Genomic DNA, 26,688 nt, shown 5'->3' on the forward strand with positions numbered 1-26,688 from the left:
TAACCGCAAAGTTTTCAACTGTCATGAATGGGTTAACAGGGTGCCGTGATTGGCCCAGTTACCATGTGTTTGCTGTGGGCCAATCACAGAATAAGCAACACAGCTGGTATGAATGAATTTGTTGAGAGTGTGATTAGGTAATCAAATAGCGATCAGGATTACAGAGTCCCCAGGTACCAGGCAGACACAGTAGTCTCAGCACATTACATACATGTATGCGATTGTGCCTGCATTTGCCGTCCCGCTTCATTATATGTATTCTGGTGGGTCGGCAAGTGGTTAAAGTGCCTGTTCCTTGTACTGTACACCTAGGAAAGAGGAATGTTCATACTTAACCTTGAATACTGCCTGCAACAACAAATACTGCTCTGTTCAAGAGGAATTGTCCGCTGAAGTCCATCCTCCCCAAACCCCTTACTGTTTTATGCTACCAACCCCTGCATCACTGGTGTGAACAATGTCTACGAGCTCTGAAACTAGTCTTCCAAAGGAGATACAGTAGTTCTAGCTAGCTCAGTCGAATGCTTCAGGAAAAGGGCTGGATATGTTTTAAAATGCAAAAAAACTTTTAAATGTCTAATAGTATTTAAGAAAGAACATAGCAGACTGTCGATCCAGGGAGCATCTGGTTGCCTTTGAGGATCAGGAAGGAATTTTGTCCCTATTAGAGCAAATTGAATCACGCTTTAAAAGGTTATTTGCATTTGTCTGAAACAAATGCAGGTTCAGGTTTTTAGGATGTATGGTTGTGTTTTATACTTGCCTTTTGTTTGAGTTAAAAGTGATTGTAAAGTCCCGTTTTTTTTTTTCTATTCAAATAACAAACATGTTTTACTTACCTGCTGTGTACAGTGGTTTTGTACAGAGAAGCCCCGATCCTCCTCTTCTCGTGTCCATGGTTAGAGCTCCTGGCCCCTCTTTCCTGTTGAGTGCCCCCACAGCAAGCAGCTTGCTATGGGGGCACCCGAACTGAGCTGCAGCTCTTTGTATCCATTTAGACACGGAGCTGCTGTTCAGCCCCATCCCTTTCTCCGATGATTGGCTAGCTGAGTTTGATTGACAGCAATGGGAGCCAATGGCGCCGCTGCTGTCACTCAATCAGGAGAGAGAGAATCCCAGAAGGCTGAGGTAGTCGTGCACATAGCTGGATAGAGATGGGGCTCAGGTATGTATTAGCTGCTGCACACACAAGGCTTTTGATCTTCATGCATAGAATAGATTAAGATAAAAAAAAACCTTTTGACTTTACCACTTTAAAGAGACGTGTCTTTATATGAACCTGCCAAGCTATGCAACTATGATAGTTAGCAAAGCTTAGTCAAGAAGTAAAAGTCTTTTTGGCTGTTCTTAGGAAGGATTGCTTACTTTTAGATTTAGTAAAATATATACTATATAAAACAACTTTATTCACTGGTCTTCTCAAGCTAGCTCAAGGTTATGCTGGGCATAACTCGCTTAGCGAAAGGGGCTCCTAAAAAAAAAAAAAAAAAAAAAAAGGGGGAAACACCCTAAAAACCAAAGTGGCTGATAGGTGGTAGGTAGCAAATATCCTGAAAAAGAAAAATTCAGAAGCGTGAGGGAGAATATCAACCGATTGTCATTGTTAGATACATTTAACCTTATCAAGATAAGGTTAAAGTGGAGTTCCACCCATTTTTAATAACTTGGATAACATAGATGTATGTAATCCCCTTTAAAACGACTTTTACCAAATGAAAACTTTTTTTTTTGCTAGTAAATACCTTATTTTCTTGTTTATTCCTCCACTCCTCACTTCCGGGTCCGATCAGCGATGACATCATCCGGCGATTCGCAGGGGGTGCTGGGATGTATTCCATGGCATGAAATCTCGCAGTATTACACAGGAGCTGAGCTATACTGCATGTACTGTATTCAGGCCGTGCTCTGCCCCGCCTCCACCCCCGCCTCCTCTCAGTGAGCTCAGTGAGGATATAATGCTTTCAGTCCTTGCTCACTGAGAGGAGGCGGGGCGGAGGCAGAGCAGGTCATGGCCTCAATACATACAGTACAGCTCAGCTCCTGTGTAATACTGCGAGATTTCATGCCATGGAATACATCCCAGCACCCCCTGCGAATCGCCGAATTATGTCATCGCCGATCGGACCCGGAAGTGAGGAGAGGAGGAATAAACAAGAAAATAAGGTATTTACTAGCAAAAAAAAAAAAAAAAAAAGGTTCCGTTGGTAAAAGTCGTTTTAAAGGGGATTACATACATCTAAAGTTACTAAAATGGGTGGAACTCCACTTTAACGATAAAGACTATTCAACCTGCTTAAATAATGCAAGAGTTCCCTACAAACCTGATCCGCCAGCAGATATGATTTTAGTTTGATTGCCAAACGTTTGGAGGGTCACTTCTTTGACTTTTCCAGAATGGCTTCGAGAGACAATGATTGTTGGACTTTTCTCATCATAAGATGCCCGCCTCTTCACATTTGATCCTCCATCTACCATTGCCCATGCTATGAAATGAAAAAAAAAAAAAAAAAACCCTAATTTTGAATGTTACTCTACAATGGTCGAGATTTACAGACACAGATGATGAATACAGCGATAAAAGAAACGCATATTTGTATGAAAACTCACGTGATTACTATTATCTTATATTCTCCTAGAGAATATAAAAAAGTATTTAAGAGTCATGGTGGGTCTTTTAAAGACTTTTTCGTCACGTTTTTGATAAATTCAGAAATATATATATATATATATATACACACACACACACACACACACACATACATACATACATACATATACACACACACATATATATATATATATATATATATATATATATATATATACATATACATACATACATACATACATATACACACACACACACACACATATACATATATACATACATACATACACACATATATATATATTTTTTTTTTTACACATTTTTTAAAATGTATTTAATAAGATATTTCACAACACAGCATAGGCATACTTAGGAGGCATAGTGGAATGTGTTTTTAGGTTGTAATTCTATTCCAAGTATGGCAATAACGTGTGTGACTTACCGATAAGCCAAGCAAGCCTAGCCTACTGGTACGCCTCCACCTAGGAATGCCATGTTCACTGGATAGGAAGTACAGAAGGCTAGAGTAAGATAGAACAAGGGAGTTCCTGTAGTTCCAGGAGTGCAGCTGTCTGCAGAGGTGGCTGGGACTGGTGTCTTGCAGGAACATAGTCAGTCAAGCGTGCAGATCAGTTCAGGCGGCAGGCAGGAACATAATCAGCAAACAGGCCAGGGTTAGTACAGGTGGCAGGCAGAGGCAACACTGCGCTTGAGTGGTGGTGATTAGAAACACTGTTGCTGGCTGTACTGGTCTGGTGACAGTGGGACTTGTGTAGCAGTGATCAAGAACAAGCTGGCTTACACTGATCTAGACATGTGCAGCAATCAGGGACACAGTTGCTGGCTTAGACTGGTGTGGCGGGGATAAGGAACATTGTGGCTTGCATACACTGGACTGGTGATACTGGGACTGCTGTGGCAATGATCAGAAAAACAGTTACTTGTTGCACTGGTTTGGTGCAATGGCAATCAGGAACAATGATTCTAGCTATACAGTTCTGGTGACACTATGGCTGGTGTGGCTGTGATTGGGGAACTGCAAAAGTAAAAACTTATGGTTGAGTCACAGTTTTTTAGCCCCTCAACCATTACCCCCTTTCGCTGCAGAGGCAGCGGGTGTACACATGCCACAGCTGTGATGCTTTGCGTCTCAGATTTGGAAAGAATTATACCCCCTGTACACCCGCCAATCGTGACCAAATAAATTGAATGGGGGTGCTTATGCGGGGTCCAAGAAGTAGGTGGTGAGGAGATACAATGCCTTCTCACTGCTGTCAAATGCTCTCTAAAGAATGAACTGAACACAGATGGCTCTTCAGAGACCATTAAACATATGAAGTCCTTATAGTCACACTGACTTGTGTAGCAGTAATCAGGGACACTTGTGACCGCGGCTGATATACAGTAATTTTAGAGCAGCCAGTCACTGTACATGATCACTGCCACTGCAGTACATTGTCACCGCATGCTCTGGCTACAGTACATAATAAAAACATTTTACATACGGTCACCAGAGCAGTGCTATGCTCTGGGGAGGAGGAATTTTTTTGTTTTGTTAACACTAGGATTGCATATACAGTCATGATCATCGTATAAGCAATCATTTTTTACTTTGTTCAGCTGTACTTATGCAGCCATTGCGTACTACGTTGATTGGCCACGACTTTTATAATGGTAAAAGGCTGCTGTGATTGGCCCTGTACCATGTGATCGTTGTGGTCAATTACAGAAATCACAGTAGTAAACAATAGTGTCATGAATGACAGCTGTCATTTACTATTGGTAACCTGATCACTGTGATTGGTCACAGTGATTACACAGTACCAGGGCTAAATCACAGCGGCCCCATACTCTGATCTGTGCTGTGCCCAGAAGGCGTGCATGAGGTGCGCACTGGGAGGACATACCAGTACGTCTCTTGTCCTGGCCAGCAGGAAGCAGTTAATCATATGAAGTACGCCATGTATTCATATTATACCAACACATACTTGCACAATGCACAAAAGCATAGGTATACGCTGCTAGGTTTATATTGGGGGGGGGGGGGGGGGGGGACACACTTACCGGTATAATGTGTGAAAGGTTTATGTATGACTCCTATAACAGGCTTTCCATCCACAGCAACACATACCATAGTTGTAACATAGTTAACAAGGTTCTCTTGGGGGGAAACAAAAAAAAAAAAGGTTAATAGCAAACACTAGGGAAACTGTAAAAAACAGTGATTTATTTTGCTTTTTTACTTTTACAAAAACAGCTAAATGTTGTGAAGTTAAGATATTTATATGAATAGCACTTTGCAGGTTATTGTCTATGAAGTGGACACCAAACTCAGAGAACTACTAGGGAATGATCTTTTTATAGGAAGTCACAAAAGATGAATGCTTTATAGGAGCTCTACAAAGCAGGCTTTGTATGCCGAGTGGCAATACAATATTATCCCATTACAAATATAGAAAAAGAGAACTCATGTTCAATGAAATAGTATATTTCATTTTTATCAGCCTTAAACTGGTACATTTTCTTAAATTACAGTTTTTAATCCTGTATATAAATTATGTATATGCAAAACACAGTTACAAACTGACAGGAAAAGACAATAAACTACCTAGAGTGCCCAGCAATGCCAAGGTAGTTCACTGAGAAGTACAAGACTACAGCCGCAAAAGGTAATAGTCCTCCCATTCACAGAACGTTGAACGAATGGCAGGGCCACGCAGGCGGAGCCCAGCACGGAGGCTTTTTTTCAAATAGTGACAGTGAGTTTGGGGAGAAGATCCCCTGTTTGCAGTCACTACAGGCAGCAGAATGGGAAGCGGCTGCAGGAGTGGGAACAGGTTACATGTTCCACCCTAAAAATGGATTGGAAAATCTAACAGGTTCCCAAAGGAGAACTTCCTTTAACACCCCTTCCCGTTACCTAGAGCTGTGCCCCTCCAAAGCTGACCTCCTGCTTCTGCCTGCAAGCTTTGGCAAGGTACTGCAAAGTACTGCCTATCAGCGCTTCCCCACTCCCATCAGCATCGCCCCATCATTAAAGAAAAACTACTTATTTGTAAAATTTGAAAAACAGAAACATGGTTTTTCAATATGTTCGGTCTTTTTTTGTTTAGCAAAAAATAAAAAACCCTGGTTATTATCCACTTCTGGACTGGAAGGTTTTACCCCCTTAATGACCAGGCCATTTTTTGCAATTTGGCACTGCATGACTTTAACTGGTAATTGCGCAGTCATGCAATGCTGTACCCAAACAAAATTTATGTCCTTTTTTCCCCCACAAATAGAGCTTTCCTTTGGTGGTATTTGAGCACCTTTGCGGTTTTTATTTTTTGAGATATAAAACAAAAAAATACCGAAAATTGAGAAAAAAAAACAAAAAAACATTTTCTACTTTCTCTTTTTAAAAATATCTAATAAACTAAATTTTTGTCATACATTTAGGCCAAAATGTATTTAGCTACATGTCTGATAAAATCTCAATAAGCATATATTTATTGGTTTGTCCAAAAGGTATAGCGTTTACAAACTATATACTGGAATTTACGCAGCTTTTATTTTCTGACTGCCCATCTCAACACAGAGGAACCCTTGAAATCAATAAATATCTGGTCTCGGGGAATCCCTGCTAAAAATCTACAACTCATGACATATTAGTGTGACAGTCAGTGGTAAGAATGCTCCTTACTCTTATCATTGGAAAGAATTACCCCCTTACAGAGAGCTAAAAGGAACAATGGCGCCATTGGAAACTTATCAGAGAGCCAGAAATTAACCATTGCTCAAGGAACCCCTAGAAATCTCAGGAGGAACCCTAGGGTTTCAAAGAACCCTGGTTGAGAAACCCTGGCCTATCTCATTCCTTGAAGTGATAAAATGGCAGGGCAGTACAAACAGCATTTTAAAACAATGCAGAGGATTACATTCCCTATTTTCCACAGTGAATATAACGAGCATGTTTTACTGCACTTACAGATTGATTTTACTGTAGTGGGTTTAGCAACACTTTACCACCAAAAGAAAGCTCCATTTGTTTGAAAAAAAAAAAGAAAATTATAAAAATTTTATATTGATACAGTTTTGCATGCCGGCGCAATTGTCATTCAAGTGTGACAGCGCTGAAAGCTGAAAATTGGCCTAGTCAGGAAGGGGGTGAAAGTGCCTGGTGTTGAAGTGGTTAAGCATACACAAAAGTGAAAAAGTATTTGCTTCCTTCCTGATTTTTTTTTTTTTTTGCATATTTGTCACACTTGACATATAAATCAGGTGAAAGAAATGTTTTTACACAAAGATCAACCAGAGTACATGCAAAATGCAGCTTTTAACAGAGTATTTATTTATTAGGTGAAAAAGCTGTCCAAACCTGCCTGGCACTATCTGAAAAAGTAATTGCCCACCCTCCCTTGCTAAATCATGAATGAACTGTGATTAACCACGGAGTTAAATTTCACTTGCCACACCTAGACCTGATCACTTACAAAGCCATTTCTAAGACTTTGGGACTCTAGCCAACCACAGTGAGAGCCATTATCCACAAATAGAAAACTTGGAACAGTGGTGAACCTTCCCAGGAGTGGCTAGCCTACCAAATGACTCCAAGAACACAATGATGACTCATCCAGGAGGTCATAAAAGACCCAGAACATCTAAAAGAACTACATGCCTCATTCGCCTCAGTTAAGGTCAGTGTTCATGATTCAACAATAAGAAAGACTGGGCAAAAATGGCATTCAAAAGGGAGAGTTCCAAGGTGAAAAACCACAAAGAACAAAGGCTGATCTCACATTTGTCAAAAAACATCTTGACTTTTGGGCAAATATTCTGTGGACCGATGAAACAAAAGTTGCAATTTTTGGAAGATGTGGGTCCCATTATATCTGGCGTAAAACGAACAAAGCATTTCATAAAAACAAGACAATACCAACAGTCAAACACGGTAGCGGTAGTGTGATGGTCTGGGGCTGCTTTTCAGCTTCAGGACCTGGATGACTTGTCATAATTGATGAAATAATGAATTCAGCGCTCTACCAGAAAATCCTGAAGGGCAATGTCCAGCCTTCAGTTTGTGACCTCAAGCACACTTGGGTAATGCAGCAGGACATTGATCCAAAACACGCCAGCAACTCCACCTCTGAATGGCTCAAAAATCGGAGTTAGACTTACTGGTAACCCCTTTTCTGAGAGTCTTCCAGGACAGCCCATGAGACCTAGGGCTACTCCTACAAGGACAGGAAACACGTCCCCATCAGATAAAAGGTGGGGTAGGACGTCCCTGCAAAACATATGTACAATACAAGACATAACCGGGTGTCCTGGAAGACTCTCAAAAAAAGTTACCAGTAAGTCTCAAGCTTTTCTCAAGTCATCTTCCAGGACAGCCCATGAGATGAGCCAGAACTTACCAGTCTAGGGAGGGACCCCTGCCTTGAGGAACTTTCGACGAAACGCCTGCTCCTAAGAAGCAAAGAGGTCCAGGAGATAATGTTTAACAAAAAGGTCAAAAAATTGGACCAGGTGGCCGCCTTACATACTTGTTCTGGTGAGGCTCCAGCCCTTTCGGCCTAGGACGCGGACAAGGCTGTTGAATGCGCACTGACAAAATTGCGGAGAAACCTTCATAACTCTATGGCTTATCCAACTGGCTATGGTGGCCTTAGAGGTTCAGTGCCCCAGTAAAAAAAAAGTACAAATGAGGCATCGGATTTCCTAAAGATTTTGGTAACCTCTAGGTAGGCGAGAAGAATTCTTCTGACATCAAATAACTAAAATCCCCCTTTCTCATTCTTAGAATTGCAAAAAAAATTGGTAGCACAATATCCTGGGACCTATGAAAGGAAGTGGCTACCTTTGGCAAAAATCCCAGGTCTGTTTTTAACATCATTCTATCGTCAAAAATAGTGAGGAAAGGTTCCCCAACAGAGAGCCTGTAATTCGCTGACCCTGCAAGCTGACGTAACTGCAACCAGGAATGTCATTTTTAGTGCGAGTAATTTCACTGACAAATCCTTCAGGAGGCTCAAAGGGAACAATCACCAAAGCTTGTAGAACTAGAGACAGGTCCCAGGTAGGACATGCTCTGACAACCACTGGTTTTGACCTAGCGATCGACTTAAAAAACCTGGCTATAACAGGATTTTCCAAAAGAGAACACTGGATGAAAACACTAATAGCCACAGCCTGAACCTTTAAAGTACTTAAAGGTATAGACCCTTGTCGGCACTCTCTTGAAAAAACTCCAGAATAGACAGAACATATTGAGAAAAATCTCTGAATTCTTAGACAACCAAGAGTTAATTCTCTTCCAAACCTTGGAGTATATAGCTTCCGGCAATTAACCAGGGTCTTGACAACTTTGTCTGAGAACCCCTGGAAGCTTAATATCTGCTCTTCAGATAACAAGCTGTTAAGTTTAACGATGACCCTACAGGTCCTGTCTCCTAGGGAAAGTCACTGGAGGTTTTGAATCTAGGGCCTGCAAGAGTGAAAACCATGGCCTTTATGGCCAAAAGGGGGCTATCGGGATCAGATTGGTTCTTTCTAGAAGGAATTTCCAGAGGACTTCCAGGATTAGCCTGATAGGAGGGAAGGCCTAGCAGAGGCTGAATGACCAGAAATTCGCAAGAATGTAGATCCACAGAGAGTGATCCCCTGTATTCAGGGAAAATAAACTGTTTTGCTGTTTATTTGGGTTGCAAAAAGGTCTACCTCTGGTGATCCCCCACCTGCTAGCAATTTCTGCAAAAATCTCCGGGTTCGACCAATTGTCCCAACACACCTGGTAGCAGTTAAAGTAATCTGCCAAAAGCTGTGAGCCCCTTTCTTGGTGAATTGCTGAAAGGAAGGCTAGATTCACCTCGGCCCAAGATAGAATTTTCTGGGCTGGGAATTGAAGAGTCCGACTTCTCGTACCACCCTGCTTGTTGAGGTATGCTACAGTAGTAATGTTGTTGGATCGAATCTGCAGATGGTGATTGCTGACCTCTGCATGACAAGTGTCTAAGGCCCTCTGAAATGCCAGAAGCTCCCTCTGATTTGATGACGCCCTTATTACCAAACAGGGACCATTTTCCCTGCACTCTCGTTGGGTAGATGAGCTCCCCTCCCATCAGAGCTTGCATCCATCGTTCTACTCTACGATACTGGAATGACCTATTCCAGCCCTCTGGTCAGATGAAGTGGCAACCTCCACCACCACAGGGTTCTCTTTACCTTGGAGGGCATTTGTACCTTCAGATCCAAAGAACTTGTAGACCCATCCCAGTTCTCTAGAAGGAACTGAAGTGGACATTCGTGAAACCTCGTCCATAGTACGGCAGGAAAGAAAGAGGTCATATGGCCTACAGCCCTTGAGACATCTCTGAGCGAAACCCAGGGATTTGGTTTGCAAGGATGCAATCATTGGAGTCATTTTTTAAATCTTTTTTTTTCCTAGAAGGAAAATCATTTGATCCAGCGAAATCTCCAATCTCGTACCCAAGATATGTCACTCTCTGGGCAGGATTTAGAGAAGACTTATTTTTTGATTAGCCAGCCTAGCGACTGGAGAAACTCCTGAACAGTCTGTATGATCCTTCCGATGCGACGACTCCACTACTAGGTGGTCGTCCAGGTAGAGGATCATAATTAATTCTAGTCTTAACAGGGCCAATATTTCCCCCAGGACCTTTGTAAAGATGCATGGGGCCGATGACAACCCGAAGAGCAGCGCCCGGAAATGAAAATGACGGATCTCTGATCCCAATTTCACTGCCAGTCGGTGCCCATTGGTCACCAGATCCAAATTGAAAGGGCTTGAGGTTAATGCTGCCCACTGCAGGAGGAAGGCCCTTAATCTTCCTCCCATTGTGTGGAGGGAGTCATTGCGGCTTGGCGGACCCCACCTCTGCCTTTGTGCCCTGTCCAATGCTCTGGGTCTGGCATCTTTTTCTTGCGGACCCTGCAGTCTGCCCCTGACCTCAAAAACATTTTTGGCCAGTCGGTTTCTTTTTATTTTCTGGAAACTACTTCCGTGTACTCCAGTGCTTCTTGTAACCCAGGGCCAAAGAGCTTAGCAGAGTCCCCTGACCATGTCATGAGCCAGAGGCTTCTTCTGGCCGAAGTACTCAAGGCAGAGGTTCTAGCTGCCATCCTAACCGACTCAGCAGAGAAGTCAGCTAGAAAACCTACAGACCGAAACAGAAGTGGGAAAGATTTAAGGATCTGATTCCTTGCTGTCCCTGCGGAGAAGCGAGTCTGTATCTGTGATAACCATAACTCAAGGTCTCTGACTACACACGTAGATGCCAAGTCTGGTTTAAGACTGACAATCGGTGAATCCCAGGCCCTACTCAAAAGGATATCATCTCTCCTATCCATTGGATCTCTAAGCGTGCCCATGTCATCAAATGCCAGATCCATATTGTTGGAAATTTTTTAAAGAGGCACGTCCAACTTCAGGTACTTGTTCCAAGGCTGCGCCGTGTCTTCATCAAAAGGAACCTCTTTTTCAGGTTGCTGGAAAAAAAAAAAAATGGTTTCCTCTCTGGATTCTCCCATTAGAACTTAGTATCTAGAAGGGAGCTGTGCACAGGAAAAACCCTGGCCTTCTTATGCATGCCTTCATACACAAGATCGTGCTTGGATAACTGCACCTTCTCTCCAATTTCAAGTGTCGCATAGATAGCTTTTAATAACTCAGTGACATCTTCAAGCGATGGTTTGTACCTAGAGCCCCTGGCAGATTTCCTATCCTTAGGCTGCTTCCAGGATCCTAATTCTTCCTATGAAGAATGGGGAGACCTAGTCTCCTCTTCAGGATCCTCACTTTCCACACCCTGCAGTGAAGTGCCAGACAAAACTGCAGTCCTCTGAGAGGGGACCTGCATCTTGTCAATCAGGGTTCTGAAAGAACTAAAAAGGTAGAGGATAGCTCCTCTCTAACTGAAGTAAGCATCTTCTGAGAAGAAACTGCTGGGTCACTTTAACTAAGCTATCTATGCATGTGCATCAAACTGATTTACTCCATGAGGAGCTTAGTTAGGCCACGCAGACTGCACATTTCCTCTCTGGTGGTTGCATATGGACCTTGTCCTGAGTCTTGACCTGTAATCAGAAAACAAATTACCCAGGTTGAAAATCAGGCCAGTTCTCCAAACACACCCCAGTGCAGGAGAGAGGAAAGATGCCCCCTTCATCAAGCCCCACTAAGCCTATGGTGAAGGAGAAAAGCCCCACAGGATATGCAAGAGGGATCAGTCCGCTGGGTTACCTGTGAGGTGTTGGTGCCAGAGCCTGCGTCCACTACCTGAGCAGGTTCTGCAGAGGAATCCATCCTGCTCCCCTTGTGTTCCACAGCCTCTGTTGGTCGTCTTAATCCACACCACCTACCCAGTATTACCGTTTGCACCTTTAATGAGACTGGAACCAGCGTCTCTGGCACCCGCTGATGACATCATTCCATTCAGCTCTGGGCCAGCGTGGAAAACAGGAGCTCTGCCCCTTCAGAAATACAGGGTAATTGGCGATTCTGCTCTCCTCCCCCCCCAACTTGGCCAGCTACGCTGCCAACCCGGGATGCAGAACACCAAGCAAAGCCGGACTGAGGCCATCCCTCCTGCTCACCCAGACGTCACCAGTGGTCTTGCCCCTCCCCAGGTACTGAGGACAGGGGATTAGCAGCCACCCCCCAACCCTGCAGGATGAGGTATCGCACTAAGGAGAAGGACTGTACAGGATTCTTACAAAGTCTATATAGGACAGTCCATAGGACAGTCCATGAGACCTAAGGATCCAGAAACATGCTGACCCCCCCCGCCCAGAGGAAAAACTTATACTGAAAGGGAGACCAAGGAGGAGGAGACCCAACACCATTTATCTTGTAGGGTTAATGTGTTTCCTGTACTGGTAGGAGCAGCCCCAGGTCTCATGGGCTGTCCTGAAGGACAACATGAGAAAATAAGGTTTTGGAGTGAATGGTCAATGTCCAGACTCAAATCCAATTGAGATGCTGTGGCATGACCTAAAACAGGCCATTCATGTTGGGAAACCCTCCAATGTGGCTGAATTTAATCACCTGCAAAGAAGAGTGGGCCAAAAATCCTACATAGAGATGTGAAAGACTCATTTGCCACTTATCGCAAGCGATTGATTATAGTTGTTGCTGCTAAGAGCGGCACAACCAGTTATTAGGTTTAGGGGGCAATTACTTTTTCACATATGGCGAGTCAGGTTTGGACAGCTTTTTTTCCCCCCTTAATAAATTCAATCATCATTTAAAAACTTCATTTTGGAATAACTTGGCTTATATGTGTAATAATAAATGATTCAGATCATCAAACACATTTTAAGTGTAATAAATATGCATGCAAGAAAAAAAAAAATCAGGAAGGGTACCTTTTCACAGCACTATACATGAAAGGCGGATATCCTAATTTTATCTGCTGAAAGGCAGCCAACTGATGATTTTTAAAACATATATACCTGTATACTCATGTGTTGCATCCAGTGGATCTATCCATACAGTAATACTTTCTTTGGGAACTAATTTTGCATTCTGAATTTTGTCTTTAATATCATCTGGCATTTTCTGATCCCACTTGATTGATTCCTTATCATCTTCCTCAAGATGCTCTTCAGTATTCACCTGAAACAAAAAATAGAACATTTGAATTGTTCTCCTCAGTGTAAATGTACACTCACGATGTGTCCAAGATTTGTACCCTACCATAACAGCTCACCACAAGCACAGAATGCTATTCAAATAATAAGAGCCCCTGAACACATCCTCCGGAAAAAACAGAAGCTGGGAGGATCTTCTATTTTCTATTTTAAAGCCCAACTTCAGCAGTTTGTTTGGGCCAAGCTGGGCTAGGGCTGCTGTCAGGGCTGTATAAAACTGTACCATCAACTAAATAATGTATAAAGCACTGTGCTTCGGCAGTGATATGAGGACCTTGCATCCCATTCCTGGAACAAAATCAAGTTGGTGATAGATCAGGCTTGGTGATTAAATCACTTTTCTGTAGCTGAAGGAAACACTCTCTCAAGGGAAGCCCATTGACAGCTGAACCTTGAACTGTAAAGCTGGATACACACTATACAACTTTTGTGATTAGATTTCCTTTAGATTTACCTTCAACTATGTAGTGCAAGGGCCTGCCTGATTGCATACAAACTAAAATTGTTTAGATTTGACCTCATATTATATGGTTTTGGTAAATCTAAAGGAAAAAAAAATCTAAAGACAATTGTATAGTGTGTATGGATCTCTGGGTTTTTGTGAAGGTGGAAGACACAGTCCGGTGGAAGGTACTCTGTACAACTTCCAGCTACTCCATTTTTTAGCCTGTCAAGACTCTTACAGGCTGATGGCAGTGGAGATGGATGGTTCCTCTATGCCTTCAATCTGCATGAAAACAATGGTATTGTTATACGTCCAGTGTGCATGAGGCTTTAAAAACTCTCATTGCTAGGTGTTTCACATAAATGTTACCCAACATGAGTTCTGCTGAGCTTTCAGTTATCCAATAGCCTTCTTCACTCCCAATGAGACCACATGACAGTGCACTGTGTTGTATTGTCTTCTGCATGTTACTCAATGGGCCTGTGTGAATGGTATTTATTATGTAATCTCCAGCTGTTGGAGGTGGATATCGTAACCAGAGCAGACAGATGATATATGATTAAAGCTGAACTCCAACTTTATTTTCACTAGAACTGAATGGAATGATCAATCCCAGCATAGATCATACCTCTGTACCATGTTGCTTTGTTGTCTGCAGAACCCCTGATATTATGGGTTTAGTTGTGGCTTTGTACCATGTGACACTCTGTATATCCTGCTGATAGACTCTGTCCCTTCCACAGCCACTTTCTGTTCTGCCAACAGCTAGAGTCCAAGGGTCCATTCACACTAGCGCGACTTGTCAGGCGACTTGGTCGCCTGACAAGTCGCGGTCGGTCGCTCGCCATTGAATAGTACAGGACCCGTTCTAATAGGAGCGACACAAGTCGCTCCGACTTAGAAAAAGGGTCCTGTACTACTTTGGGGCGACCTGGAGGCGACTTTAATTGACTTCAATTATATGAAGTCCCTGCAAGTCGTGCAGAGGTCGCGGTGCACGCTGTGCACCGCGACTTCACTGGTCGCCCCAGCAAGTCGTGTCGCGCCAGTCTGAATGGGCGCTAACACTCCCCTCTGTAGTCTTTCAGGCACTGCAAATGATGAAACTTCCTTCACAGCTCTGATGGTGGGTAGGATGGAATACACCCTAATTAGCATTCGGTCCCGCCCAGTCACACCTACAGACAGTCCAAACCTCCTAAGTCCTGCCTCATAGATCACAGCATTATTCAAGAAGGAAACCCCTTCACACACATCCTGTTTTAAAAGCTAGTGGTGCTGCTGCTGGACAGGATTGAATGAATCACAATTTGAATTCAGTCCTGCCCAGTCATATGTGCCGAACAGTGTGAACAGTGAGTCTAACCCCTCAGATCCCACCCTTCCAAAGCCCTGCTTTCTGTGACTATTATTTACATATGAAGGAAACACCTTCATAATACCCTCCCATAGCCCTACCTCTGTAGTTTTGCAGTTAGCCATTATTCTTTGGCATGCTAAAAGACCGGAATGACACAGGAGGAGGTATGACACATTTACAGCTTTCACCACTCACATGAAGACCCAGAAACACCCAAAGTAACCCTAGGACCCATCCACTCAACCTCCAGAACTAGCAAAAGTGACTCCCATAGCTATAGAGGCTCGAAGCATCATGGAAGATGTAGTATCAGGACTGAAAAAAGAAGCAAACAGGAAGTAGGAGAAATTCAGCCCGGAGGAGGAGTGATATCACAGATACAGAAACTTGCTGTAAACAGCTAAAGGAGGGAAGTTACACCCAAACTGACAGTGGGGCTGGGATTCATTTACATGCACAATGCATCTGTTTTGAGGAAAAGCTGGAATTCTTCTTGAAAGCATAAACCAACCTCTGAGTTGGAGGTCCAGGTTTCTTCTACCTACATCGTGCAATGGAAGTGCCTTTTTTGCCTCTTTTTGGAATTTATACTGCGGACTATAGATCATCTTCTTGCAAGCTGACAATTTACAGCATTTAAGAAAAAAAACACACCACAATTTTAACCACTTGACAAGCAGCAACATACCGGTACGTCACTAGACTTCAATTGGTTATACTGGGATGATGCCTGCAGCTGGCATCATTCCGGTACCAATGGTCAGCTCTCTTGTAAAACGCATCCTAGCTGCTATGACCTGACCACTTTTGGTTTACCTGGATGTCAACAGCGCCAATTTCAAAAATTAAAAACATTTAAAAAACACACCAAGCTTGGCGTGATCACATGTTTTTAGGGGAAGGAGGAGAAATTTGGGGTCTTAAAGACCCCAGATCTCTCCATAAAAGGACCTGTCACGTGCCTATAACGGTCACAAAGGATGTTTACATTTCTTGGGACAGCAAGTGATTAGAAAAGCGGCAGTGAAAAAATAAACAGAGTGGGTGGTGGTCCCGAGCCATGCTGTGTTCGTAACTGGACAAAGAGCCCAGCTCAGAATCGAGTCTGCACGATTGCACCTGTAGCAAGCGGCTTGCTATCAGGGGCACTCAGAAGAGGGGACAAGCCAGAAGCGAAGGACCCCAGAAGAGGAGGATTGGGGCTTCTCTGTGCAAAACTTTTTCACAGAGCAGGTAATGATGACACATTTGTTATTATAAAGGAAAAAATACAATCACTTTAAAAAGCCGACCGTCACCCTACTGATCAGGATCCCTTAATCCCTACTCCAGTACTAGGTGAACGATGTGCATGCTCCTCCCTTTGCCTCCTGGGATATGCACATCACATATCCCAGGAGGTATAGCCATTTATTGAGGAAAAGAGGAGGTTGTGGACCTGCAGCATGTCATTGGGAGGCATGCCAGCTGATCACGGAACAGCCGGCAGCCACAGGAATACTTGGTGGTGGTCTTCTGGCGCTGCCAGAAGAGGAGAACCGGCTCTCAGCTGGACAGTGCTCGATCCACCAGGTGGGTGTCTAAACTTAGAACTCTCCACCATGTAGAGTTTTAAAAAAAAAAAAGCCCGGTCGAGGGTGAAAATCCTTTTTATCAAAAGCTACAGAATCAGTAGACTCTTCTCTGCACAAAGCCCCACTATGTGAAATATTTCTGTTGCCAGAGTAATTATAGGTAGGCAAAGAAATGTGAAAGACTAACTGGAGTACAACACGTCAAGTTCACACACAAGTGTCGCATTATTTCTACGCTCCGTGGAATAAGCAGTTTCTGCACGTCAGCTCAATTCATTTCAAACACGCTTTCTTTAAATAATTAAATTCACGGTAAACTACAACTTTAAACAAAATATACAGTGCCTGGATTTTGGTTTGATTGGTATTTATACCCCTTGAAAATGTTCCACATCATGTTACAACTAAAAACGTAAATGTCTTTCATTGGGATTTTGTGCGATAGACCAACACAAAGTGGCTCATAATTGTGAAGTGAAAGGAAAATGATAAATGGTTTTCAAATTTTTTTTACAAATAAAACATTTTAAAAGTGTGGAGAGCATTTGTATTCAGCCCCCTGTACTCTTCTACCCCTAACTAAAATCTAATGGAACAAATTGCCTTCAGAAGTCACCTAATTAGTAAATAGAATTCACCTGTGTGTAATCTAATCTCAGTATAAATACAGCTGTTCCGTGAAGCCCTCAGGTTTGTTAGAGAACCTTTGTGAACAGCATCAGGAAGGCCAAGGAACACACCAAACAGGTCAGGGATTAAGTTATGAAGAAGTTTAAAGCTGGTAGGCCGGGCAAAGAAAGCATTGGTCAAAGAAGCAGCCAAGAGGCCCATGGTAACTCTGGAGGAGCTGCAGAGATCCTCAGCTCAGGTGGGAAAATCTGTCCACAGGACAACTATTAGTCATGCACTCCACAAATCTGGCCTTTGTGGAAGAGAGGCAAGAAGAAAGTCATTGTTGAAAGAAAGCTATAAAAAGTCCAGTTTGCGAGAAGCCATGTGGGGGGGACACAGCAAACGTGGAAGAAGGTGCTCTGGTCAGATGAGACCAAAATTTGCCTAAAAGCAAAACGCTATGGTGTACTTTTATGAACGGGTGAATTTTTTCTTTTTTCTCCGTTGGCTTCTCTACAGTTCTCCGGGGAAAATGATCACATCTGGCACCCATTTTATGAATCGGAGAACTTCAGTTCGCCCAGGGTGATCAGAGGAGAACGGTTTTCTCGGAGATCTGTGTAGAAGTCAATGGGGCGTCTGTAATCTCGTGAGACAAAGCGAGATTACAGTAGTATGAAAATCTCTGGCGCGCTTTAACAAGCAGAGATAAATTATCACTGCTGAGTACACAAGGTTAATAAATAATAGTCCCCTTACATATATATATATATACATATACACACACACACACATTGTATTATATATATATATATACACACACACATTAAATATATATCTACATGTATGTATGTATGTATGTATGTATGTATGTATGTATGTATGTATGTATGTATGTATGTATGTATGTATGTATGTATGTGTATGTATGTATGTATGTATATATATATATATATATATATATATATATATATATATATATATATATATATATATATATATATATACACACACACACACATATACACATACATACATACATACATAAATATGGCAGGGGGACATGATTACTGTGTTGGGGGGTCTGAACGAGGAAGAAGGAAGTCCATAATCTTCCTTTTTCCACCTCAGTTCTCCCCCGATTCTGTCTTCACTCCCCGCTTCACAAGCTCCAGGCTGGTGAACCCGGGAGTGTGAATTCTGGCACAGATCGCCAGTGAAGTGCGGGGATCGCAGCTTCATAGCCTGGCCATTTCTGTGTCTGTCAATGACAGATTCCCATGTGAAGAGATGATCAGCGGAGAACATGTTCTCCCCCGATCATCTCTGTTTCATAAACTGAGAATGATCGGAAATGAGCTGTGATCAGCAGGATCACTGGTCATCTCCGTTTCATAAAAGGACACCTATGTGTGGTGGAAAACTACACACTGCACATCATCCTAAACACACCATCCCCACCATGAAAAATGGTGGTGGCAGCATCATGTTGTGGGAAAGCTTTTCTTCAGCAGGGACAGGGAAGTTGGTCAGTTGATGGGAAGGTGAAAGGAGCCAAATACAGGGCAATCTTAGAAGAAAACCTGTTAAGGCCTGTACACATTTGACGGAAATCGGACGAAATATCCTCCGATTTTTCTCTTGCTCAGCGGTCATAACTGTTTTTAGTTGACAGTGCATAAATGTTCACGAAATTTCTCGCCCGATTTTTTTTTTTTTGGGACATTTGTTCCTAGACTTCCGGGTTGTCAGCAACTTCAGATCATGCGCAGGGTCTTTCATATCCGATTTTTCACGGACCTCCTGCATACACATTAAACGAAAATTGGTTGTCTGGGGATGGACGATAAAAATGTTGGTGTTTGTCCCTCCGTGTTTTTTTGTTGAAAATGTCAGCATCGGCTGCTGAAAGTTGTGTACACACTAGCCGAAAATCCTACGATTTTACCTCGGATGGGAATTTTCGGCAGATTTTCTACTAGTGTGTACCCCACTTTAGAGTCTGCAAAAGACGTGAGACTGGGGCGGAGGTTCACATTCCAGCAGGACACTGACCCTAAACATACAGCCAGAGCTACAATGAAATGGTTTAGATCAAAGCATATTCATGTGTTAGAATGGCCCAGTCAAAGTCCAGACTTAAATCCAATTGAGAATCTGTGGCAAAACTTGAAAAGAAAAAAAAAAAAATCGCTGTTCACAGATGCTCTCCCTCCAATCTGACAGAGCTTGAGTCATTTTGCAGAGAGGAAAAAGGCAAAATTGTCACTTTCTAGATGTACAAAGCTGGTAGAGACATACCCTAAAAGACTTGCAGCCGTAATTGCAGTGAAAGGTGGTTCTACAAAGTATTGACTCAGGGGGGCGGAATACAAATGCAAAAAAATTGAAAACCATTTTCCTTGCACTTCATAATTGTGTCACTTTGTGTTGGTCTATCACATAAAATCCCAATAGATTAAATTACGTTTTTGGTTGTAACATAACAAAATGTGGGAAATTTTAAGGGGTTAGAAAACTTTTTCAAGCTACTGTATTTCCTAAAAAGCTAGAATTAATTCTGCCAACATTAAAAATAACAATACTCTGGTCTTTGGCTGAAATAAACCATATCCACAGAATATGACAGGTCATATATTAAAATGTATTATATATACACAGTTGTGCTCATAAGTTTACATACCCTGGCAGAATTTATGATTGCTTGGCCATTTTTCAGAGAATATGAATTATAACACAAAAACTTTTCTTTCACTCATGGTTAGTGTTTGGCTGAAGCCATTTATTATCAATCAACTGTGTTTACTCTTTTTAAATCATAATGACAACATAAACTACCCAAATGACCCTGATTAAAAGTTTACATACCCTGGTGATTTTGGCCTGATAATATGCACACAAGTTGACACAAAGGGGTTTGAATGGCTATTAAGTGCCGGTTCACACTGAGGTGATCCGACTTCGGGGGGCGACCTGTGGAGTCGCGTGCACCGCGACTTCGGCACGACTTGCAGGGACTTCACATAGTCTATGCAAGTCGCTCCGAGGTCGCCCCAAAGTAGTACAGGACCCTCTTTCTAAGTCGGAGCAACTTGTATCGCTCCTATTAGAACGGGTCCTGTACTACTCAATGGACCGCGACATACCGCGACTTGTCAGGCTGACAAGTCGCGCTAGTGTGAATGGGCTCTAAAGGTAACCATCCTCACCCATGATCTGTTTGCTTGTAATTAGTGTGTGTGTATAAAAGGTCAATAAGTTTCTGGACTCCTGACAGACCCTTGCATCTTTCATCCAGTGCTGCACTGACGTTTCTGGATTCTGAGTCATGTGGAAAGTAAAATAATTGCCAAAGGATCTGCTGGAAAGGGTAGTTGAACTGTATAAAACCGGAAAGCGGTATAAAAAAAGATATCCAAGGAATTGAGAATGCCAATCAGCAGTGTTCAAACTCTAATCAAGAAGTGGAAAATTAGGGGTTCTGCTGGAACCAAACCACGGTCAGGTAGACCAACTAAAATTTCAGCCACAACTGCCAGGAAAATTGTTTGGGATGCAAAGAAAAACCCACAAATCACTTCAGGTGAAATACAGGACTCTCTGAAAACATGTAGTGTGGCTGTTTCAAGATGCACAATAAGGAGGCACTTGAAGAAAGATGGGCTGCATGGTCGATTCGCCAGAAGAAAGCCATTACTACACAAATGCCACAAAGTATCCCGCTTACAATACGCCAAACAGCACAGAGACAAGCCTCAAACCTTCTGGCACAGTCATTTGGAGTGATGAGACCAAAATTTAGCTTTTTAGCCACAATCATAAACCCTACATTTGTAGAGGAGTCAACGAGGCCTATGATGAAAGGTTCACCATTCCTACTGTGAAACACGGAGGTGAATCGCTGATGTTTTGGGGATGTGTGAGCTACAAACACACAGGGAATTTGATCAGAATTGATGGGAAGATGAATGCAGCATGTTATCAAAAAATACTGGAGGAAAATTTGCATTTATCAACCCGAAAGCTGCACATGGGACGTACTTGGACATTCCAACATGACAATGATCCTAAACAAAAGGCCAAGTTGACCTGTCATTGGCTACAGCAGAATAAAGTGAAGGTTCTGGAGTGGCCATCTCAGTCTCCTGACCTCAATATCATTAAGCCACACTGGGGAGATCTCAGACATGCAGTTCATGCAAGACAGCCCAAGAATTTACAGGAACTGGAGGCTTTTTGCCAGGAAGAATTGGCAGCTTTACCATCTGAGAAGATAAAGAGCCTCATCCACAAATACCACAAAATACTTCAAGCTGTCATTGATTTTAAAGGGGACAATACACGGTATTAAGAACTGGGGTATGTAAACTTTTGATCAGGGTCATTTGGGTAGTTTCTGGTGTCATTGGGAATTAAAAAGAGTAAACACAGTTGACTGCTAACAAATGGCTTCAGCCAAACACTAACCATGAGTGAAAGAAAAGTTTTTGTGTTATTCATATTCTCTGAAAAATGGCCAAGAAAACAAATTCTGCCAGGGTATGTAAACTTATGAGCACAACTGTATATGGCGTATCCCATAAATAAACTAAATAAAATTCATCCCCAAACTAAGTAATTTGCTCATCTTCCCCTAACCCGCCCCCAGCAGTGTATTTCAATCGCAAATTAAATCTCAGGGCAGGTACTCTGGCAGGAATATTAGGGTGAGCTGAACGGTTGAGGAAAATTTAAATAATGTTCATAGCGTTGACCCATTTTTTTTTTTTTAAGGTCATGTTGAAACAAATCATCTTTACACAACCACTTGTTGATTTCAAAGATCTGTCCATGTCCGAAAAAGCTAGGCCATGCTGCTCCAAAAGCTTTAAAACTGTGCAAGGCACTGACCCAAAAAAAATAAAAATAAAAAAAAAATAAAACTAAAAAACGTAGATGATAAGTTCTGATTTTACTCTGGCTTTCTAATATGCATTCTTATTCCAGGTCAGTGACTCAAAGTATTGAGGCTAAAGAAAGCCAGAGGAAGTCTTGAAAAGCAGCCCCATACACCTCTCACTACAAATTGTCTTTTAAAAGAGAACCTGTCATCAGACAATTTATCATTTCAACAACATTTTTCCATAATATTATATGTTCATTATGCATGATATTTACCTGTAAAATCCACCCTTGTGTAGACATCCAAAAGTCCAGAGACTGTTGTTGGGCACTGCCACCATGAATGCAATGTCAGCAGCCCCAGCAGACTCAGAGCTATCACACATTTCACTCTCTTTAGCAGTAGTCCCCAAACTGCGGCCCTTTGCTTGCCTCTTATCTGGCCCTTGAGGCACTCTTCCTCCCACCGACACCCAACAACGGGGCACTCTTCCTCCCACCGACACCCAACAACGGGCCACTCTTCCTCCCACCGACACCCAACAACGGGCCACTCTTCCTCCCACCGACACCCAACAACGGGCCACTCTTCCTCCCACCGACACCCAACAACGGGCCACTCTTCCTCCCACCGACACCCAACAACGGGCCACTCTTCCTCCCACCGACACCCAACAACGGGCCACTCTACCTCCCACCGACACCCAACAACGGGCCACTCTACCTCCCACCGACACCCAACAACGGGCCACTCTTCCTCCCACCGACACCCAACAACGGGCCACTCTTCCTCCCACCGACACCCAACAACGGGCCACTCTTCCTCCCACCGACACCCAACAACGGGGCACTCTTCCTCCCACCGACACCCAACAACGGGGCACTCTTCCTCCCACCGACACCCAACAACGGGGCACTCTTCCTCCCACCGACACCCAACAACGGGGCACTCTTCCTCCCACCGACACCCAACAACGGGGCACTCTTCCTCCCACCGACACCCAACAACGGGGCACTCTTCCTCCCACCGACACCCAACAACGGGGCACTCTTCCTCCCACCGACACCCAACAACGGGGCACTCTTCCTCCCACCGACACCCAACAACGGGGCACTCTTCCTCCCACCGACACCCAACAACGGGGCACTCTTCCTCCCACCGACACCCAACAACGGGGCACTCTTCCTCCCACCGACACCCAACAACGGGGCACTCTTCCTCCCACCGACACCCAACAACGGGGCACTCTTCCTCCCACCGACACCCAACAACGGGGCACTCTTCCTCCCACCGACACCCAACAACGGGCCACTCTTCCTCCCACCGACACCCAACAACGGGGCACTCTTCCTCCCACCGACACCCAACAACGGGGCACTCTTCCTCCCACCGACACCCAACAACGGGGCACTCTTCCTCCCACCGACACCCAACAACGGGGCACTCTTCCTCCCACCGACACCCAACAACGGGGCACTCTTCCTCCCACCGACACCCAACAACGGGGCACTCTTCCTCCCACCGACACCCAACAACGGGGCACTCTTCCTCCCACCGACACCCAACAACGGGGCACTCTTCCTCCCACCGACACCCAACAACGGGGCACTCTTCCTCCCACCGACACCCAACAACGGGGCACTCTTCCTCCCACCGACACCCAACAACGGGGCACTCTTCCTCCCACCGACACCCAACAACGGGGCACTCTTCCTCCCACCGACACCCAACAACGGGGCACTCTTCCTCCCACCGACACCCAACAACGGGGCACTCTTCCTCCCACCGACACCCAACAACGGGGCACTCTTCCTCCCACCGACACCCAACAACGGGGCACTCTTCCTCCCACCGACACCCAACAACGGGGCACTCTTCCTCCCACCGACACCCAACAACGGGGCACTCTTCCTCCCACCGACACCCAACAACAGGGCACTATTCCTTCCACTGACACCAACGATGAGGCACTATTCTTTCCACTGACACCAACAATGGGGAACTATCCCCTTCATTGACACCAACGAATTTCTCCCCCTAATACCAAAGATGGGGCATTGTTTTCTCCAGCTGGGCACAGGCCGGCCTCTCTTAAGTCTGAATGACAGTAAACTGCCCCTTTGTTTAGAAAGTTTTAAGCCCCCTGATCTATTGTATTCCCCTTCACTTGTCCGCAGCAGCTACATAAAAGGGGATGTAGGGAGGGGAGGGGAGGGGAAGGGCAGACCTGTAGTTTTTTTTTTTTTCTTTTTTAAATTGGTGACAGGGTTTTTTTTTTTAACTAATATTGATCTGGTTATGAATCTTAACAATAAAACAGCTTAAAAGGAACATTTCTAAAAAGATAGACTTTGCGGAGGTTTATTTTTGGTGCAGAGAGCCCTCCTAAATTCCAGATCAAGAAAGAAGGAAGCTGGAGCACGGTCTGCCAAGTGAAAGAAGAAAAAGGGAAGTATTCTTCTCTATTGCATCCCTCTAGACCAGGGGTCTCCAAACTTGTCAAACAAAGAGCCATTTTGCAGTCTTTTAGATTTTAGGGGGGCCGGATTGTGGCCAGGAGGGTATAAAATGTCCCAGGCCCAACATCAGTGAAAATAAACATGGCCTCCGAGTCAGTGTACAGTAGGAGTAGTGTCCCATTATTGGTATTAGTGGGAAGAAATTGTGCCCTGTTATTGGTGTCAGGAGTAGAAATAGCGCTTCATATCATTGGGAGGAATAATACCCCAAGGGCCAGGGCTTCATCCGGCCCCTAGGCTGCAGTTTGGGGAACCCTGTGCTAGACTAACCAAGCATCATATCAGAATTACACAGTGCTTGTGTAGTGTGAAAGGGGCCCAAAAGTGGAAGAAGCATTTGTAGGAGTTGTCCCCTTCATGTGCTGCACTTCCCACCCATATCCCACCCTGGCATAGGCCTCCAAGGCCTTATTTATGCCAGTGGGCTGAGGGAGGGTAGATCAACCAACAGTTCTTTTCAGCCCTCTTTTAGCTAACATGGGGGCCAAAGGGTGGTACACATGCCACAGCTAAAATGTATGACAGTTTACATCTGGCAAACGCCACCACTGCCAAACTCCACCCATACACGTGAATGGGGCTGCAACATAACCGCCCTGCACATGTGTGTTGCACAAGGTTTCAGGACAGTGCTGTGTCCTTTCAAATGGTTAAAACATTACTTGTCACCCCGAAACCTGTCAAATGCCCATAAAAAGTGATCCACCACAAATCACTTTTCAGAGGGGTGGCAATGACAGCTGCAAGTGTAAACAAGCCGACACAATGGTGCCCTGCGGGTAAATGATCAAGAACAACAATGTGCCCTAATGCACACTGGATGTTTTTGACTACAAGCGTTTTTTTTCTACAGCCAGTAAACTCCCCAGCATGTTATCCTATGTGTGCATGCAAACACAGGCTATTAGCAGCAGTTTTTAGTAGGAGCGTTTTCTAGCTGGAAAAAAACCCAGAACTAGTGGGAGTTTTTTTAGCTGAAAAAATGCTCTAACTGATAGAAGCATATAAAAAAAAATCAATAAAAAAATATGCTGAAAAGCGCTGTTTTTCGCCATTTATCAGCTTTTTTGAGCCATAAGCTTTTCTGGGAGTATAGCTTTGCTAAAAAAAAAAAAAAGCCAGAAAAACCTGAAAAACTCATTCTGCAGCTTTCTACAGCTAACTCTACTGATGTTTTTATAACATCCAGTGTGCATGAGGTAAAAAAAATGCAAAACGCCACCACCGCCAAACTTGACCCATTCGAGTGAATGGGGCTGCAACATTACCGCACTGCACACAGGTAATGCACAAGGTTTCAGGATAGTGCTGTGGCCTTTTAATGGTTAAACAGGGCATGTCACCTCCAACCTGTTTGTCAAATGCCTATGAAGTGATCCACCACAGATCGCTTATCAGAGGGAGCGGCAATGACAGCTGCAAGTGTAAATGAGCCTCTAATCACAGCCGGAACCATGGTGCCCTGCAGGTAAAAGATCAACAACACTGTCAGAGTCAATAAAAGGGAAGTGTAACAAAAAAAAAAACTGGATTCTTGAGCTTGAAACATTTCTGGTTGAACCTGATGGACGTGTCTTTCTTTAACCCGACTCTATAATATGCAGTTGTATTTTTTTTTTTTTTTTAAAAGGAACTTTAATTACTTTGTAAGTCAATTCCGTCCATATTTAACCACTTTACCACCGGAGGATTTTGCTGTCTTACGTCCAGGCCACTTTTTGCGATTCGGCACTGTGCAACTTTAACTGACAATTGCGTGGTCATGCAACGCCGTACCCAAACGAAATTTACGTCCTTTTTTTCCCACAAACAGAGCTTTCTTTTAGTGGTATTTGATCACCTCTGCGATTCTTATTTTTTTGCGATATTAATTAAAAATGCGACAATTTTATAAAAATAATATTTTTCTACTTTGACAGTTATAAAATAACCAATATATTCAATTTTTGTCATATATTTAGGCCAAAATGTATTTAGCTACATGTCTTTCACAAAAAAATTCTCAATGAGCGTATTTTTAACCGCTTTAAGACCG

At 43.6% G+C, this 26,688-nt stretch overlaps 1 protein-coding gene across 1 annotated transcript in view; it reads right to left on the reverse strand.

The window, feature by feature from the left end:
• Positions 1-26,688, reverse strand: part of BPNT2 (3'(2'), 5'-bisphosphate nucleotidase 2) — a 49,958-nt gene that overhangs the window by 17,356 nt on the left and 5,914 nt on the right. Inside the window, exons 2-4 of the mRNA XM_082259669.1 lie at positions 13,064-13,226; positions 4,673-4,768; positions 2,322-2,483 (exon numbers count right to left, since the gene is read on the reverse strand). Coding sequence (XP_082115795.1) covers positions 2,322-2,483; positions 4,673-4,768; positions 13,064-13,226 — 421 coding nt within the window. The remainder of the gene's footprint in view (positions 1-2,321; positions 2,484-4,672; positions 4,769-13,063; positions 13,227-26,688) is intronic.

The sequence above is a fragment of the Pelophylax lessonae genome, assembly GCF_965119305.1.
Source record: "Pelophylax lessonae genome assembly, chromosome: 5".
NCBI lineage: Eukaryota > Metazoa > Chordata > Amphibia > Anura > Ranidae > Pelophylax > Pelophylax lessonae.